At 45.4% G+C, this 16,497-nt stretch overlaps 3 protein-coding genes across 3 annotated transcripts; all 3 read left to right on the top strand.

Annotated features, from left to right (window-relative positions):
- Positions 1 to 957, top strand: LOC114446426 (odorant receptor 131-2-like). Its single transcript, XM_028422065.1, has one exon. The coding sequence runs from the start codon at positions 1 to 3 to the stop codon at positions 955 to 957; it is 957 nt and encodes a 318-aa protein (XP_028277866.1).
- A 3,769-nt stretch (positions 958 to 4,726) lies between these two features.
- LOC114446427 (odorant receptor 131-2-like) lies at positions 4,727 to 5,683 on the top strand. The gene has a single exon (XM_028422066.1). It carries the CDS (start codon positions 4,727 to 4,729, stop codon positions 5,681 to 5,683), a length of 957 nt encoding a protein of 318 aa, XP_028277867.1.
- A 3,690-nt stretch (positions 5,684 to 9,373) lies between these two features.
- Positions 9,374 to 10,363, top strand: LOC114446428 (odorant receptor 131-2-like). Its single transcript, XM_028422067.1, has one exon. The coding sequence runs from the start codon at positions 9,374 to 9,376 to the stop codon at positions 10,361 to 10,363; it is 990 nt and encodes a 329-aa protein (XP_028277868.1).
- The last annotated feature ends 6,134 nt before the right edge of the window (positions 10,364 to 16,497 follow it).

Genomic DNA, 16,497 nt, shown 5'->3' on the forward strand with positions numbered 1-16,497 from the left:
ATGTCAGACACATCTGGATCTCAGACTAACATCACGGACGGACAACAGGTCCAGTTACTGGAGAGAGTAAGTGTAGCTGTTTTGACAACGCTGCCGTGCTGTGTGTTCCTCTTCATTAATGTGACCATGTTGTTCACACTGAGGAGTAAGCCAGTGTTTTGTGAGACCTCTCGTTATGTTCTCTTGTATAACCTTCTGTTTGCAGACACTGTTGAGATGGCTCTCGGTCATTTACTGTACTTGATTGCTGTCTGTAGATTATTTCTGACGTATCCTGTCTGTGGTTTCCTTAATTTTCTCACCAATCTTAATCTTACCATTTCTCCTCTCACACTGTTGGTGATGTCTTTGGAGAGATATGTAGCTGTGTGTTACCCACTGAGACACACTACCATCATCACCATCAGGAACACAGGTGTGGCCATTGTTGTAATCTGGGCCTTCAGTTCTCTAAATATTCTCACTCGTGTCCTGCTGCTGTTAGAATTTCCTTTTAAAGACCTTGAGAGTCTGCAGATGAAGGACTTCTGCTCTGACAGAACCATGTCTTTGGGACCTCGGTCTAATGATTATGACAGAGCCTTCATTTGTGTCCTGTTTATATCAGCTGGTGTTGCAATTTCTTTTTCCTACTTTGGTGTAATCATTGCAGCCAGGTCGGCCTCCACAGACAAAGCTTCTGCCAGAAAAGCTCGTAACACTCTGCTGCTGCATCTGGTGCAGCTCTGCCTCATTCTGTTCTCAACTATCTTCAACCCACTGCTCATGGCGCTTTCAGGAATTTTAACAAGGTTAGTGTTTCTGCGCCTTTATATATTTTTGTATGTATGTGTTTCCCTGTTTCCCAGATGTCTGTGCTCTCTGATCTATGGCATCAGAGATCAGACCATCAGACCTGTTCTCATGCACCATCTCTGCTGTGCATTCCTTAAACCAGCGGTGTCAAACTCAAAATGACCCAGGGCCACTCCGGGCATTGTCCTCCACTGAAGAGGGCCTTTGTTTAAGGGGGGCCCAGCTCTCTCACCCTCTTTAGGAAACACAGAAAAGTGGCCTACGCCTCGTGCTGATTTTGAGTAATCCCCTCTTTAGCTCTTGGAAGATGTAATTTTCCTTACTATCATTAGCAGGTACAACGGGGTCACTGGATATTCATGTGGACATGTCCCCACTGTCCCTGTCCTGATCTATGGCCATGTTTGGTGATTAACTCACCATCACAAAATTTACTTCAACTGCTGCATCAGCATCTTGTTGACTGTGCTGACATGTCAGCCTCCTCTGTAGCTGTGTGCCTCGTGTCTCCTCTGGTCTCTCTGATCCTTCTGTTCTCCGTGTTCAGTCGAGTACTAACAGGAGATTCATTTTCCTTTAGGATGCCGACTTTTTCTTCACACATCAGGCAGCTTTGTTTCCACCGAGCTCCCTAAGACTTGCTGCTGTGTCCATCTTTGGGACTGTGTTCACCATCCTCTTTGCTTTTCAGTTTGAAACACCTTTATTGTTCACAGCTGTAAACAAATACATTTCAGAGCTGCACTCTCTCAACAACAACGGCCGGAGTGTGAGCGCCAACCTTTGATCTTTGCTGTAATTTTTGCTGCTGAAAATAAATTATTTTTGTTAGTATGACTGTGGTTTGATTCAGTAGAATGTTGTGGGTAGTTTCAGTTTATATGAAATGAAAATACAAATCTTACATTTACAAAACATGCACACACACATGAGGTAGACATGAAGGATTTCGCCAAAGCCTTAAACTCATTTAGTGTAACAAGGGCTTGAAACTGAAGTTGGGATTGTAATTTATTTTTTTTTATTTTTTAATAATGTTTGTGGGCAGCAGTGGCTCAGTGGTATAGCAGGGTGGTCCAGTAACCAGGTCGAGGGATTTTTAAAATGCTAGTGACAGCGGCATTAAAAAAAACGAGTTTTATATTTAAAAACATGACGTCCTGTTGATATGAGGCGCTGTGAAGTAAACGCTTTGATTGAATGTTGTTTCTGGACTGTTTACTGTAGTATAGTATAAAGTATAGTTCACGTGAGGAGCAATATTATCGTTATTATATCAAACGGTCATTCTGCCTGTTGGCATTTTGTTGTAGGAGGAGCAGAGAGAAACAGAAGAAACCTGACAACTGATAACGGAGGAGATGAGGCTGGAGAGAGAGGGAGAGAGAGGGAGAGAGGGGGAGAGGGAGAGAGAGAGGGAGGGAGAGGGAGAGAGAGAGAGGGAGGGGGAGAGGGAGAGAGAGAGGGAGGGAGAGGGAGAGAGGGGGAGAGAGAGAGAGAGAGAGGGGGAGAGGGAGAGAGAGAGGGAGAGAGGGAGAGAGAGAGAGAGGGAGGGAGAGGAGAGGGAGAGGGAGAGGGAGAGGGAGAGAGAGAGGGAGAGGGAGAGGGGGGGAGGGAGAGAGAGAGAGAGAGGGAGAGAGAGAGAGAGAGAGAGGGGGGGGGAGAGGGAGAGAGAGAGGGAGAGAAAGAACGGACAGACCTCAGCTCATACAGAGGATGTGGACATCAGTGATTTTGATGTTCTGTGTTATTTAAATGTTACTTATTAAATTGTGTATTAAATCGTTCTTGTCTTTGTGTTAAACTCTTCTAACCTTGTTACATTATGTGTTTTCACCTATTTATAATTGAAGTAAACGTTTGAACAACTTCTCAGTGACACAGTAAATCATTTATTGTTCTGTTATGTACAATATTTACAAAGACACAGTTTGAACATTTCTAACTATTTACCAGTGGGCATTATGAAAATGTACAGTTTATTATTTATAAAGATCAGCAGAAAATACTGTTCACAAAGAACATATATATATAAATGGTGGTTCGATCCCACCCCCCTCTAGTCACTGTCGTGTGTCCTTGGGCAAGGCACTTTACCTGCATAGCCTCCAGTGTACTGACTGGTGTATGGCGCTCTTTGCTGGGCTGCCTTGAGCAATTTCCCCATTGCAGGACTAATAAAGGTTTCAAGTTTAATTTAAATTGAATTTTTTAACAGGAAGTCAGGACCAGGAAATGGTGATTTCTTTCTTTAGTTTGAATTGGCCTGAGCAGTTAACCACCCCACAGCATAATCCAGTAAACCCTTGCAGTGAAACACCACTAAACAGCACCATCCCTTTACGAAAAAGAAAAGTGACTTTTACAATAAAGCCTGTCTACACATCTAAGTCTGATCCTTGGAGGCTGAATTGTTGAAATTGCTCTTATGTTAGCTAGGTGTCTAGCTAAAGGACACAGCCCGCAATGGCACTTTTCTTGGCGAAGACAGCATAAACACTATCCAGCATGTGTAGGCAGTGAGCAGAAACAATCTCTTACAACAAATCTCTATAGTCATACAAAGGCAGTGTGTTTCCACCAAGCGGCAACCTGCGGGCCTCAAACTTAAAGCCCATGCGGAAGTGTCAAAACTTCTAATTCACGCCGCAACTGCTGGGGGCTGGCTCCAAAAGTGAGTAATTTCCCATAGACTCCCATGTTAAAATGGCCAAATTCACAGCAAAAATGTTCAGTTCGTCATTATTTTGAGTTTTGGCGGACATGACGCTGCAGACATGACGCTGGCCACACGGCGGCGGTCAGCACATCCCGGAGCCTCCCACCGAGTCTCTGGCAGGCTGAGGGCTGAAATCCAGCAGGCAGGCTGAGGGCTGAAGGCTAGCTGGAGGCTAGCAGTAGGGTAGAAGGCAGGCCAGGGGCTAGGGGGTAGCAGGAGCGAATGAATCATCTCACATGGTGTGATTCTCGTTAGCAGACCTTCAGTGATGGACACTCTCCCTTCCTTCATCTGATGGTAACTGAAGAAGACTAAAATTCAGATCATATTTATTTCAGTAGTCTGAGAGAAGAACTACAAAAAGAGTTTATTCATCATTTGCTTGGAACTGATTACCATGAGAAAAATAGAAACAGCACAAGAGCTTATTGTGACAACACATGATGGCCCAGACTGGCTTATGTTCATGGATTTTCCTTAAACTGCAGTTCTTCAAGCGGCCACTTAAGTCTAGCTTTAAAACAGTCCATCCCCACAGACATGTTAAAATGTACCAACTTCCAGAGTAAACTTGTTTAGGTACTGGTACATAAGATCATTCCATGTTTGAGATAACGTTTCACAGCCAACAACATGGCAGCAATTCAGAGGCTCTAGTCACGTAGACGTGGTCAAGACGACCTGCTGCAGTTCGTCACAATGGGTATGAAAGGTGACTGAAGTCATTTTGAACGAGGTCTGGATCTTGGATTAGAAGGGCTGGTCTGAATGTTTCTGAAACTGTTCAGTGTTGCTGTTATGGACAACACAGATGTGTGGGATACACTGTAGGTCCAAAGGAAAAGGCTGTTTTAATGTGATAGAGTGAATCATGTCATACAGCCACAGTAACAAGGAACCACTCACCATGTTAGATAATAGAAGGACAGAGGTGACATCATTCACCATTGGCCCAGTAACCATGTGAACATGTGGTGTGTCACGTGAATGAACAGTGAAGAGAGACTTCATAACTCATGCAAGGTTAATCTAACCCTGCAGAGCAGCTCTTCCACATGGAACCAAGCTGTGAGTGGAACCAGCCGGCTGTCTGCTCAGGGACTCTGTGTTTTCATGACTTCTTGTTGATGTTTGTCTAAACTGCTGTAGGAGTTCTGTCTGCATCATTGTGCTTTAGTCTTCCACTGACACCGTCATGACTTAGATTTTCTCATGTCAGACACATCTGGATCTCAGACTAACATCACAGACGGACAACAGGTCCAGTTACTGGAGAGAGTGACTGGAGCTGTTGTGACAACGCTGCCATGCTGTGTGTTCCTCTTCATTAATGTGACCATGTTGTTCACACTGAGGAGTAAGCCAGTGTTTTGTGAGACCTCTCGTTATGTTCTCTTGTATAACCTTCTGTTTGCAGACACTGTTCAGATGGCTCTCGGTCATTTATTGTACTTGATTTCTGCGAGTAGGTTAATTCTGACGTATCCTGTCTGTGGTTTCCTTAATTTTCTTGCCAATCTCACCAGTGAAATCTCTCCTCTCACACTGGTGGTGATGTCTTTGGAGAGATATGTAGCTGTGTGTTACCCACTGAGACACACTACCATCATCACCATCAGGAACACAGGTGTGGCCATCGTTGTAATCTGGGCCTTCAGTTCTCTAAATGTTCTCACTCGGATCCTTCTGCTGTTAGAATTTCCTTTTAAAGACCTTGAGAGTCTGCAGATGAAGGACTTCTGCTCTGATGTTGCCATGGTTCTTGGACCTCGGTCTAATGATTATGACAGAGCCTTCATTTGTGTCCTGTTTGTATCAGCTGGTGTTGCAATTTCTTTTTCCTACTTTGGTGTAATCATTGCAGCCAGGTCGGCCTCCACAGACAAAGCTTCTGCCAGAAAAGCTTGTAACACTCTGCTGCTGCATCTGGTGCAGCTCTGCCTCATTCTGTCTACTACTATGTTCACCTCACTGCTCATGGCGCTTTCAGGAATTTTAACAAGGTTAGTGTTTGTGCGCTTTTATGTGTTTTTGTATGTATGTGTTTCCCTGTTTCCCAGATGTCTGAGCTCTCTGATCTATGGCTTCAGAGATCAGACCATCAGACCTGTTCTCATGCACCATCTCTGCTGTGGATTCCTTAAACCAGCGGTGTCAAACTCAAAATGAGACAGGGCCACTCCGGGCATTGTCCTCCACTGACGAGGGCCTTTTTCTTTCACAGAAAAGTGGCCTACACCTCGGGCTGATTTTGAGTAATCCCCTCTTTAGCTCTTTGAAGTTGTAATTTTCCTTACTATCATTAGCATGTACAAAGGGGTCACTGGATATTCATGTGGACATGTCCCCACTGTCCCTGTCCTGCTCTATGGCCATGTTTGGTGATTAACTCACCATCACAAAATTGGTGCATCAGCATCTTGTTGACTGTGCTGACATGTCAGCCTCCTCTGTAGCTGTGTGCCTCGTGTCTCCTCTGGTCTCTCTGATCCTTCTGTTCTCCGTGTTCAGTCGAGTACTAACAGGAGATTCATTTTCCTTCAGGACGGCGACTTTTTCTTCACACATCAGGCAGCTTTGTTTCCACCGAGCTCCCTAAGACTTGCTGCTGTGTCCATCTTTGGGACTGTGTTCACCATCCTCTTTGCTTTTCAGTTTGAAACACCTTTATTGTTCACAGCCGTAAACAAATACATTTCAGAGCTGCACTCTCTCAACAACAACGGCCGGAGTGTGAGCGCCAACCTTTGATCTTTGCTGTAATTTTTGCTGCTGAAAATAAATTATTTTTGTTAGTATGACTGTGGTTTGATTCAGTAGAATGTTGTGGGTAGTTTCAGTTTATATGAAATGAAAATACAAATCTTACATTTACAAAACATGCGCACACACATGAGGTAGACATGAAGGATTTCACCAAAGCCTTAAACTCATTTAGTGTAACAAGGGCTTGAAACTGAAGTTAGGATTGTAATTTATTTTTTTTTATTTTTTAATATTGTTTGTGGGCAGCAGTGGCTCAGTGGTATAGCAGGGTGGTCCAGTAACCAGGTCGAGGGATTTTTAAAATGCTAGTGACAGCGGCATTAAAAAAAATGAGTTTTATATTTAAAAACATGACGTCCTGTTGATATGAGGCGCTGTGAAGTAAACGCTTTGATTGAATGTTGTTTCTGGACTGTTTACTGTAGTATAGTATAAAGTATAGTTCACGTGAGGAGCAATATTATCGTTATTATATCAAACGGTCATTCTGCCTGTTGGCATTTTGTTGTAGGAGGAGCAGAGAGAAACAGAAGAAACCTGACAACTGATAACGGAGGAGATGAGGCTGGAGAGGGAGGGAGGGAGAGGGAGAGAGGGGGAGAGGGAGAGAGAGAGGGAGGGAGAGGGAGAGAGAGAGAGGAGAGGGAGAGAGAGGGAGAGAGAGAGGGAGGGAGAGGGAGAGAGAGAGAGGAGAGGGAGAGAGGGAGGGAGGGAGAGAGGGGGGGAGAGGGAGAGGGAGAGGGAGGGGGGGAGAGGGAGAGAGAGAGAGAGGGAGGGAGAGAGAGAGAGAGAGAGGAGAGGGAGAGAGAGAGAGGGAGGGAGAGAGAGAGGGGGGAGAGCAGAGAAAGAACGGACAGACCTCAGCTCATACAGAGGATGTGGACAGCAGTGATTTTGATGTTCTGTGTTATTTAAATGTTACTTATTAAATTGTGTATTAAATCGTTCTTGTCTTTGTGTTAAACTCTTCTAACCTTGTTACATTATGTGTTTTCACCTATTTATAATTGAAGTAAACGTTTGAACAACTTCTCAGTGACCACAGTAAATCATTTATTGTTCTGTTATGTACAATATTTACAAAGACACAGTTTGAACATTTCTAACTATTTACCAGTGGGCATTATGAAAATGTACAGTTTATTTATAAAAGATCAGCAGAAAATACTGTTCACAAAGAACATATATATAAATGGTGGTTCGATCCCACCCCCCTCTAGTCACTGTCGTGTGTCCTTGGGCAAGGCACTTTACCTGCATAGCCTCCAGTGTACTGACTGGTGTATGGCGCTCTTTGCTGGGCTGCCTTAAGCAATTTCGCCATTGCAGGACTAATAAAGGTTTTAAATTTAATTTAAATTGAATTTTTTAACAGGAAGTCAGAACCAGGAAATAGTGATCTCTTTCTTTAGTTTGAATTGGCCTGAGCAGTTAACCACCCCACAGCATAATCCAGTAAACCCTTGCAGTGAAACACCACTAAACAGCACCATCCCTTTACGAAAAAAGAAAAGAGACTTTCACGATAAAGCCTGTCTACACATCTAAGTCTGATCCTTGGAGGCTGAATTGTTGAAATTGCTCTTATGTTAGCTAGGTGTCTAGCTAAAGGACACAGCCCGCAATGGCACTTTTCTTGGCGAAGACAGCATAAACACTATCCAGCATGTGTAGGCAGTGAGCAGAAACAATCTCTTACAACAAATCTCTATAGTCATACAAAGGCAGTGTGTTTCCACCAAGCGGCAACCTGCGGGCCTCAAACTTAAAGCCCATGCGGAAGTGTCAAAACTTCTAATTCACGCCGCAACTGCTGGGGGCTGGCTCCAAAAGTGAGTCATTTCCCATAGACTCCCATGTTAAAATGGCCAAATTCACAGCAAAAATGTTCAGTTCGTCATTATTTTGAGTTTTGGCGGACATGACGCTGCAGACATGACGCTGGCCACATGGCGGGGGTCAGCACATCCCGGAGCCTCCCACCGAGTCTCTGGCAGGCCGAGGGCTGAAATCCAGCAGGCAGGCTGAGGGCTGAAGGCTAGCTGGAGGCTAGCAGTAGGGTAGAAGGCAGGCCAGGGGCTAGGGGGTAGCAGGAGCGAATGAATCATCTCACATGGTGTGATTCTCGTTAGCAGACCTTCAGTGATGGACACTCTCCCTTCCTTCATCTGATGGTAACTGAAGAAGACTAAAATTCAGATCATATTTATTTCAGTAGTCTGAGAGAAGAACTACAAAAAGAGTTTATTCATCATTTGCTTGGAACTGATTACCATGAGAAAAATAGAAACAGCACAAGAGCTTATTGTGACAACACATGATGGCCCAGACTGGCTTATGTTCATGGATTTTCCTTAAACTGCAGTTCTTCAAGCGGCCACTTAAGTCTAGCTTTAAAACAGTCCATCCCCACAGACATGTTAAAATGTACCAACTTCCAGAGTAAACTTGTTTAGGTACTGGTACATAAGATCATTCCATGTTTGAGATAACGTTTCACAGCCAACAACATGGCAGCAATTCAGTGGATCTAGTCACATAGACGTGGTCAAGACGACCTGCTGCAGTTCATCACAATGGGTATGAAAGGTGACTGAAGTCATTTTGAACGAGGTCTGGATCTTGGATTAGAAGGGCTGGTCTGAATGTTTCTGAAACTGTTCAGTGTTGCTGTTATGGACAACACAGATATGTGGGATACACTGTAGGTCCAAAGGAAAAGGCTGTTTTAATGTCATAGAGTTAATCATGTCATACAGCCACAGTAACAAGGAACCACTCACCATATTAGATAATAGAAGGACAGAGGTGACATCATTCACCATTGGCCCAGTAACCATGTGAACATGTGGTGTGTCACGTGAATGAACAGTGAAGAGAGACTTCATAACTCATACAAGGTTAATCTAACCCTGCAGAGCAGCTCTGCCACATGGAACCAAGCTGTGAGTGGAACCAGCCGGCTGTCTGCTCAGGGACTCTGTGTTTTCATGACTTCTTGTTGATGTTTGTCTAAACTGCTGTAGGAGTTCTGTCTGCATCATTGTGCTTTAGTCTTCCACTGACACCGTCATGACTTAGATTTTCTCTGTCATGTCAGACACATCTGGATCTCAGACTAACATCACAGACGGACAACAGGTCCAGTTACTGGAGAGAGTGACAGGATCTGTTTTGACAACGCTGCCGTGCTGTGTGTTCCTCTTCATTAATGTGACCATGTTGTTCACACTGAGGAGTAAGCCAGTGTTTTGTGAGACCTCTCGTTATGTTCTCTTGTATAACCTTCTGTTTGCAGACACTGTTCAGATGGCTCTCGGTCATTTATTGTACTTGATTTCTGCGAGTAGGTTAATTCTGACGTATCCTGTCTGTGGTTTCCTTATTTTGCTCGCTTGTTTCACCATTACCATCTCTCCTCTCACACTGTTGGTGATGTCTTTGGAGAGATATGTAGCTGTGTGTTACCCACTGAGACACACTACCATCATCACCATCAGGAACACAGGTGTGGCCATCTTTGTAATCTGGGCCTTGGGTTCTCTAAATATTCTCACTCGGGTCCTGCTGCTGTTAGAATTTCCTTTTAAAGACCTTGAGAGTCTACAGATGAAGGACTTCTGCAATGATGTTGCCATGGTTCTTGGACCTCGGTCTAATGATTATGACAGAGCCTTCATTTGTGTCCTGTTTGTATCAGCTGGTGTTGCAATTTCTTTTTCCTACTTTAGTGTAATCATTGCAGCCAGGTCGGCCTCCACAGACAAAGCTTCTGCCAGAAAAGCTCGTAACACTCTGCTGCTGCATCTGGTGCAGCTCTGCCTCATTCTGTCTACAACTATGTTCACCTCACTGTTCATGGCGCTTTCAGGAATTTTAACAAGGATATTGTTTGTGCGCTTTTATATATTTTTTTATGTATGTATTTCCCTGTTTCCCAGATGTCTGTGCTCTCTGATCTATGGCTTCAGAGATCAGACCATCAGACCTGTTCTCATGCACCATCTCTGCTGTGGATTCCTTAAACCAGCGGTGTCAAACTCAAAACGAGACAGGGCCACTCCGGGCATTGTCCTCCACTGACGAGGGCCTTTTTCTTTCACAGAAAAGTGGCCTACACCTCGGGCTGATTTTGAGTAAACCCCTCTTTAGCTCTTTGAAGTTGTAATTTTCCTTACTATCATTAGCAGGTACAAAGGGGTCACTGGATATTCATGTGGACATGTCCCCACTGTTCCTGTCCTGATCTATGGCCATGTTTGGTGATTAACTCACCATCACAAAATTTACTTCAACTGCTGCATCAGCATCTTGTTGACTGTGCTGACATGTCAGCCTCCTCTGTAGCTGTGTGCCTCGTGTCTCCTCTGGTCTCTCTGATCCTTCTGTTCTCCGTGTTCAGTCCAGTACTCACAGCGACTTTTTCTTCACACATCAGGCAGCTTTGTTTCCACCGAGCTCCCTAAGACTTGCTGCTGTGTCCATCTTTGGGACTGTGTTCACCATCCTCTTTGCTTTTCAGTTTGAAACACCTTTATTGTTCACAGCTGTAAACAAATACATTTCAGAGCTGCACTCTCTCACCAACAACGGCCGGAGTGTGAGCGCCAACCTTTGATCTTTGGTGTAATTTTTGCTGCTGAAAATAAATTATTTTTGTTAGTATGACTGTGGTTTGATTCAGTAGAATGTTGTGGGTAGTTTCAGTTTATATGAAATGAAAATACAAATCTTACATTTACAAAACATGCGCACACACATGAGGTAGACATGAAGGATTTCACCAAAGCCTTAAACTCATTTAGTGTAACAAGGGCTTGAAATTGAAGTTAGGATTGTAATTTATTTTTTTTTTATTTTTTAATATTGTTTGTGGGCAGCAGTGGCTCAGTGGTATAGCAGGGTGGTCGAGTAACCCGTAGGTCGGTGGTTCAATCCCACCCCCCTCTAGTCACTGTTGTGTGTCCTTGGGCAAGGCACTTTACCTGCATAGCCTCCAGTGTACTCACGGGTGTATGGCGCTCTTTGCTGGGCTGCCTTAAGCAATTAATAAACTAATAAAGGTTTCAAATTTAATTTAAATTTAATTTTTTAACGGAGCATATCCACGTCAAGGAGCGAGTGTGGAGTCCCGACGTGGAGCTTATTGCTATCGAACTCAGTCCATATTATTTGCCAGTGTCACAAGAGAGAATAAGTCTCTGGATTTATTGTATGCTAATGTCACCAATGCATACACTTCCACCGCTCCTCCTCCACTAGGTAAGTCTGACCATAACCTCATCCTGCTCTCACCATCATACACACCTGTGGTTCAGCAGCAACCAGTCACTGTGAGGACTGTTAGGAAATGGTCTGATGGTGCCATGGACTGTCTGCGTGATGCCCTAGAAACCACCGACTGGTCAGTTCTGTATGAAACAACACTGGACTGTGTTTCTGATTACATCACGTTCTGCACTGACACCTCCATCCAGAAGGTGCACTGTTACCCTGACAACAAACCATGTTAGTAACAGGTGAGGGCCCTTCTGAATGAGAAGAAGAGGGCCTTCATGGCTGGGGACCGCGCTGAGCTCAGGAGAGTTCAGAAGGGGATAAAACAGCCTGAAGAAGAGCAAGGATGCCGACAGGAGGAAGCTGGAGGAGAGACTGGAGAGAAACCAGACCAGGGATGTGTGGCATTGGATGAGAGCAATCACTGGCTTCCAGAGGAAAGGAAGATGTACAGCAGAAGGGACTGTGGATCACGCCAGTGAGTTGAACCAGTTTTTTAACAGGTTTGACTCCAGCTTCCCCTCCCCCAGCTGTCCCCCCACTTTGGTCTCAGAGAGACCAAAGGACTCCTTCACACCTCCCATGGCTGCCATCTTCCTCCCCTTCCACCTTGCTGATACCAAACACTGACTCCACCATGTCCCCCACCCCCCAGACAGGACTACAGATCACTCCCAGCCAGGTGAGGAGACAGCTGGAAAGTCTCAAACAGGGAAAGGCCTCTGGTCCTGACAGCATCAGTCCACGGGTGCAGAAGAACTGTTCCAGCCAGCTTTGTGGAGTAATGCAGCACCTGTTTAACCAGAGCCTTCATCTTCAGAGGATTCCAGTGCTATGGAAGACATCCTGCCTGGTCCCAGTGCCAAAGAAAAACCATCCTGTGGCACCAAATACAGGCCAATAGCACTGACCTCACATGTTATGAAGGTCAGGGAGTGGCTGGTGCTGTCTCACCTCAGACCCCTGGTTAGCCCCTTCCAAGACCCACTGCAGTTTGCATATCAGCCTGAGGTCGGGGTTGATGATGCAGTGACATATCTCCTGCAGAGGGCTTACTCCTCCCTGGACAGACTTAACATCACAGTGCGGGTCATTTTCTTTGACTTCTCTTCTGCCTTCAACACCATCCAGCCGAGACTGTTGAGGACTAAGATAGAGAAGATGCAGGTGGATGCTCCCTTAGTCTCGTGGATTGAGGACTACCTGACAGGCCGACCACAGTTTGTGAGACTGTAGAGCTGTGTGTCTGACACCCTGACCAGCAACACTGGGGCCCCTCAAGGAACTGTGCTGTCTCCATTACTATTTACCACCTACACAGCTGATGTCCAGTACCGCTCTGAGACGTGTCACCTTCAGAAGTACTCGGATGACACAGCCATAGTTGGTTGTGTGGAGAACGGATGGGAAGAAGAGTACAGAGGCCTTGTGGAGTGTTTTGTCAGGTGGTGTGGAGAGAATGACCTGCAGCTGAATGTGGCCAAGATGAAGGAGATGGTGGTGGACTACAGCAGGGATAAGCCCCTGCCCTCCCCAGTCTGTATCAGTGGGAAAGATGTGGACATAGTCCCATCTTACAAGTTCCTGGGGGTCCAACTGGACAATAAACTGGAGTGGTGAACAAACACAGGCTGTGTACAAGAGGGGCATGAGCACTGTAGTTCCTGAGGAGATTCAGGTCCTTCAGTGTCTGCAGCAGGATGCTCCACATGTTCTACCAGTCTGTCATGGCGAGCACCATCTTTTTTGCTGTGGTGTGCTGGGGATCAGGAATTAAAGCAAAGGACGCCAACAATTCAATTCAATTCAATTCAATTCAGTTTTATTTATATAGCGCATATTACAATCAGATATTGTCTCAAAGCGCTTCACAGGAACCCCCCTAAGAGCACTGTGGCAAGGAAAAACTCCCTTTAAGAGGAAGAAACCTTGAGCAGGACCCGTCAACTTAAGGAGGAACCAGTCCTGCTGCTAATCAGAGAGGATGAGGGAGGGAGAGAGAGAGGATGAAGGAGAAAGAGAGAGAGAGAGAGAGAGAGAGGAGCAAACATGATACAAACATGGTACAGTACAGAGCAAACATGACAGCAAGATGAAACAGTGATTATATTGCAATAGATATCTATATATATCGTCGGTCCATAAGTAGGAATAGTAATTTGATAGCAAGGATGAGCAGCAGGGGCTAGTGAAGTCGATGAGCACAGGAGAGACTGCAGGTCAGTATGCAGGTCTTGAGACCTGCAAAGACAGAGAGCGAGAGCGAGGCACAGAACTACAAGGAAGACAGTTAACACAGATTATGAGACGATATTACCCAGTATGACCCAGACTAAGGAGAGTGGAGGAGAGGTCAGAGGGTGTTCAGAGGATCGTGTTTGTGCCCCCCGACAACGTAGAGCAAGAGAGACTTCACGGGCCGGACTGCAGGTCATCATCCAGGTCTTGAGACCAGTGTGAGCCAGACTAAGGAGAGAAAAGGAGAGGTTAGAGGGTGAGAGGGAAACTGCTCAATGGATCATGTTTGTGCCCCCCGACAACGTAGGCCTAGAGCAGCATAGCTGTGCTACACACTAGGTCTAAGGCTAACTGTACACCTTACTAAACAGAAAAGTTTTAAGTCTAGTCTTAAAGGTGGAGGCAGTGTCTGCCTCTCGGACCCAGATTGGTAACTGGTTCCATAATAGCGGTGCCTGATAGCTGAAAGCTCGTCCTCCCATTCTACTTCTATGAATCCTAGGAACTACAAGTAAACCTGCACTCAGAGATCTGAGCGTCCTATTAGGAACATATGGTACAATCAGGTCCTGCAGATACAATGGAGCAAGTCCATGAAGAGCCTTGTAGGTTAGAAGAAGGATCTTGAAGTGTATTCTTGAGTCCACTGGGAGCCAGTGAAGAGACGCTAGAACAGGAGAGATATGATCCCTTTGGCTGCTTCCTGTCAGAACTCTAGCTGCTGCGTTCTGGATCAGCTGCAGACTGTTGATGGAGTAATGTGGACATCCTGACAATAAAGAGTTGCAGTAGTCCAGTCTTGAAGTGACAAAAGCATGGATGAGCTTTTCAGCATCACTCTGAGAGAGGATGCTCCTGATCTTAGTAAAAAGAGTGAAAGAAAGCAGTCCTGGAGACCTGCTTAATATGAGAGACAAACGACATGTCTTGATCAAAGATGACTCCAAGGTTCCTCACAGTCGTACTGGAGGCCAGAGTAATTCCATCCAGGGAGAAAGTATTATCTGATAAACTAGTTCTGAGATGTTTCGGTCCAAAAACAATGACCTCAGTCTTGTCCGAGTTTAATAGTAAAAAGTTGGAGGACATCCAGTTCTTTATGTCCTTTAGACACGCCTGTAGTCTGACTAGCGGCTCTGTTTCTTCAGGCTTCATGGATAAATACAGCTGGGTATCATCAGCATAACAATGAAAGTTTATGCCGTGCTTCTGGATGATGAATACAGGCCAATAGCACTGACCTCACATGTTATGAAGGTCATGGAGTGGCTGGTGCTGTCTCACCTCAGACCCCTGGTTAGCCCCTTCCAAGACCCACTGCAGTTTGCATATCAGCCTGAGGTCGGGGTTGATGATGCAGTGACGTATCTCCTGCAGAGGGCTTACTCCTCCCTGGACAGACTTAACACCACAGTGCGGGTTATTTTCTTTGACTTCTCTTCTGCCTTCAACACCATCCAGCCGAGACTGTTGAGGACTAAGTTAGAGAAGATGCAGGTGGATGCTCCCTTAGTCTCGTGGATTGAGGACTACCTGACAGGCCGACCACAGTTTGTGAGACTGCAGAGCTGTGTGTCTGACACCCTGACCAGCAACACTGGGGCCCCTCAAGGAACTGTGCTGTCTCCATTTCTATTCACCACCTACACAGCTGATGTCCAGTAAAGCTCTGAGACGTGTCACCTTCAGAAGTACTCGGATGACACAGCCATAGTTGGTTGTGTGGAGAACGGATGGGAGGAAGAGTACAGAGGCCTTGTGGAGTGTTTTTTCAGGTGGTGTGGAGAGAATGACCTGCAGCTGAACGTGGCCAAGAAGAAGGAGATGGTGGTGGACTACAGCAGGGATAAGCCCCTGCCCTCCCCAGTCTGTATCAGTGGGAAAGATGTGGACATAGTCCCATCTTACAAGTTCCTTTGGGTCCAACTGGACAATAAACTGGAGTGGTGAACAAACACTGAGGCTGTGTACAAGAGGGACATGAGCAGACTGTACTTCCAGAGGAGACTCGGGTCTTTCAATGTCTGCAGCAGGATGTTCCACATGTTCTACCAGTCTGTCATGGCGAGCACCACCTTCTTTGCGGTGGTGTGCTGGGGATCAGGCATTAAAGCAAAGGATGCCAACAGACTGGACAAACTCATCAAAGAGGCGGGGTCTGTTGTTGGCTTTAAGCTCGCCGACCTGGAGGAGGAGGCGAGGGACAGAGTGCTGGCTAAACTGCTGTCAATCATGAACAGTCCCTCCCACCCTCTCCACAATACTGTGGACATGCTGAGAAGCAACTTCAGCAACAGACTCCTGCTGCCCCGCTGCTCTAAGGAACGGTACAGTGACTGTCAGAGCTGTGCTCACCAACTCGGACTAAAGCATCATCACAGGCACATTTCAAACTGCTCAGTTACATTAACTGTGTTTTTATCTTCTTATCTTCTTTGATCTGCTTTATGTGTGTGTATCTATACATATATAGGAGTACCTAATTCATTCCAAGCTGGGAAATTTCACTATTGCAGCAGCAGTATACAGGCACTCAGCATACTACAAATATAAAAATCAACAGTATAAACATTATTTACAGCAGGAGTAAAAATATAAGTACAGAAACAAAACTGTGTAATATGAGTTGAAGATATAAGTAAGATATAAGTAAGTAAGTAGTATCACAAAAGTGCAATTTGAAAGATAAAAACTGACTATGT

The sequence above is a fragment of the Parambassis ranga genome, chromosome 14 (assembly GCF_900634625.1).
Source record: "Parambassis ranga chromosome 14, fParRan2.1, whole genome shotgun sequence".
Lineage (NCBI taxonomy): Eukaryota > Metazoa > Chordata > Actinopteri > Ambassidae > Parambassis > Parambassis ranga.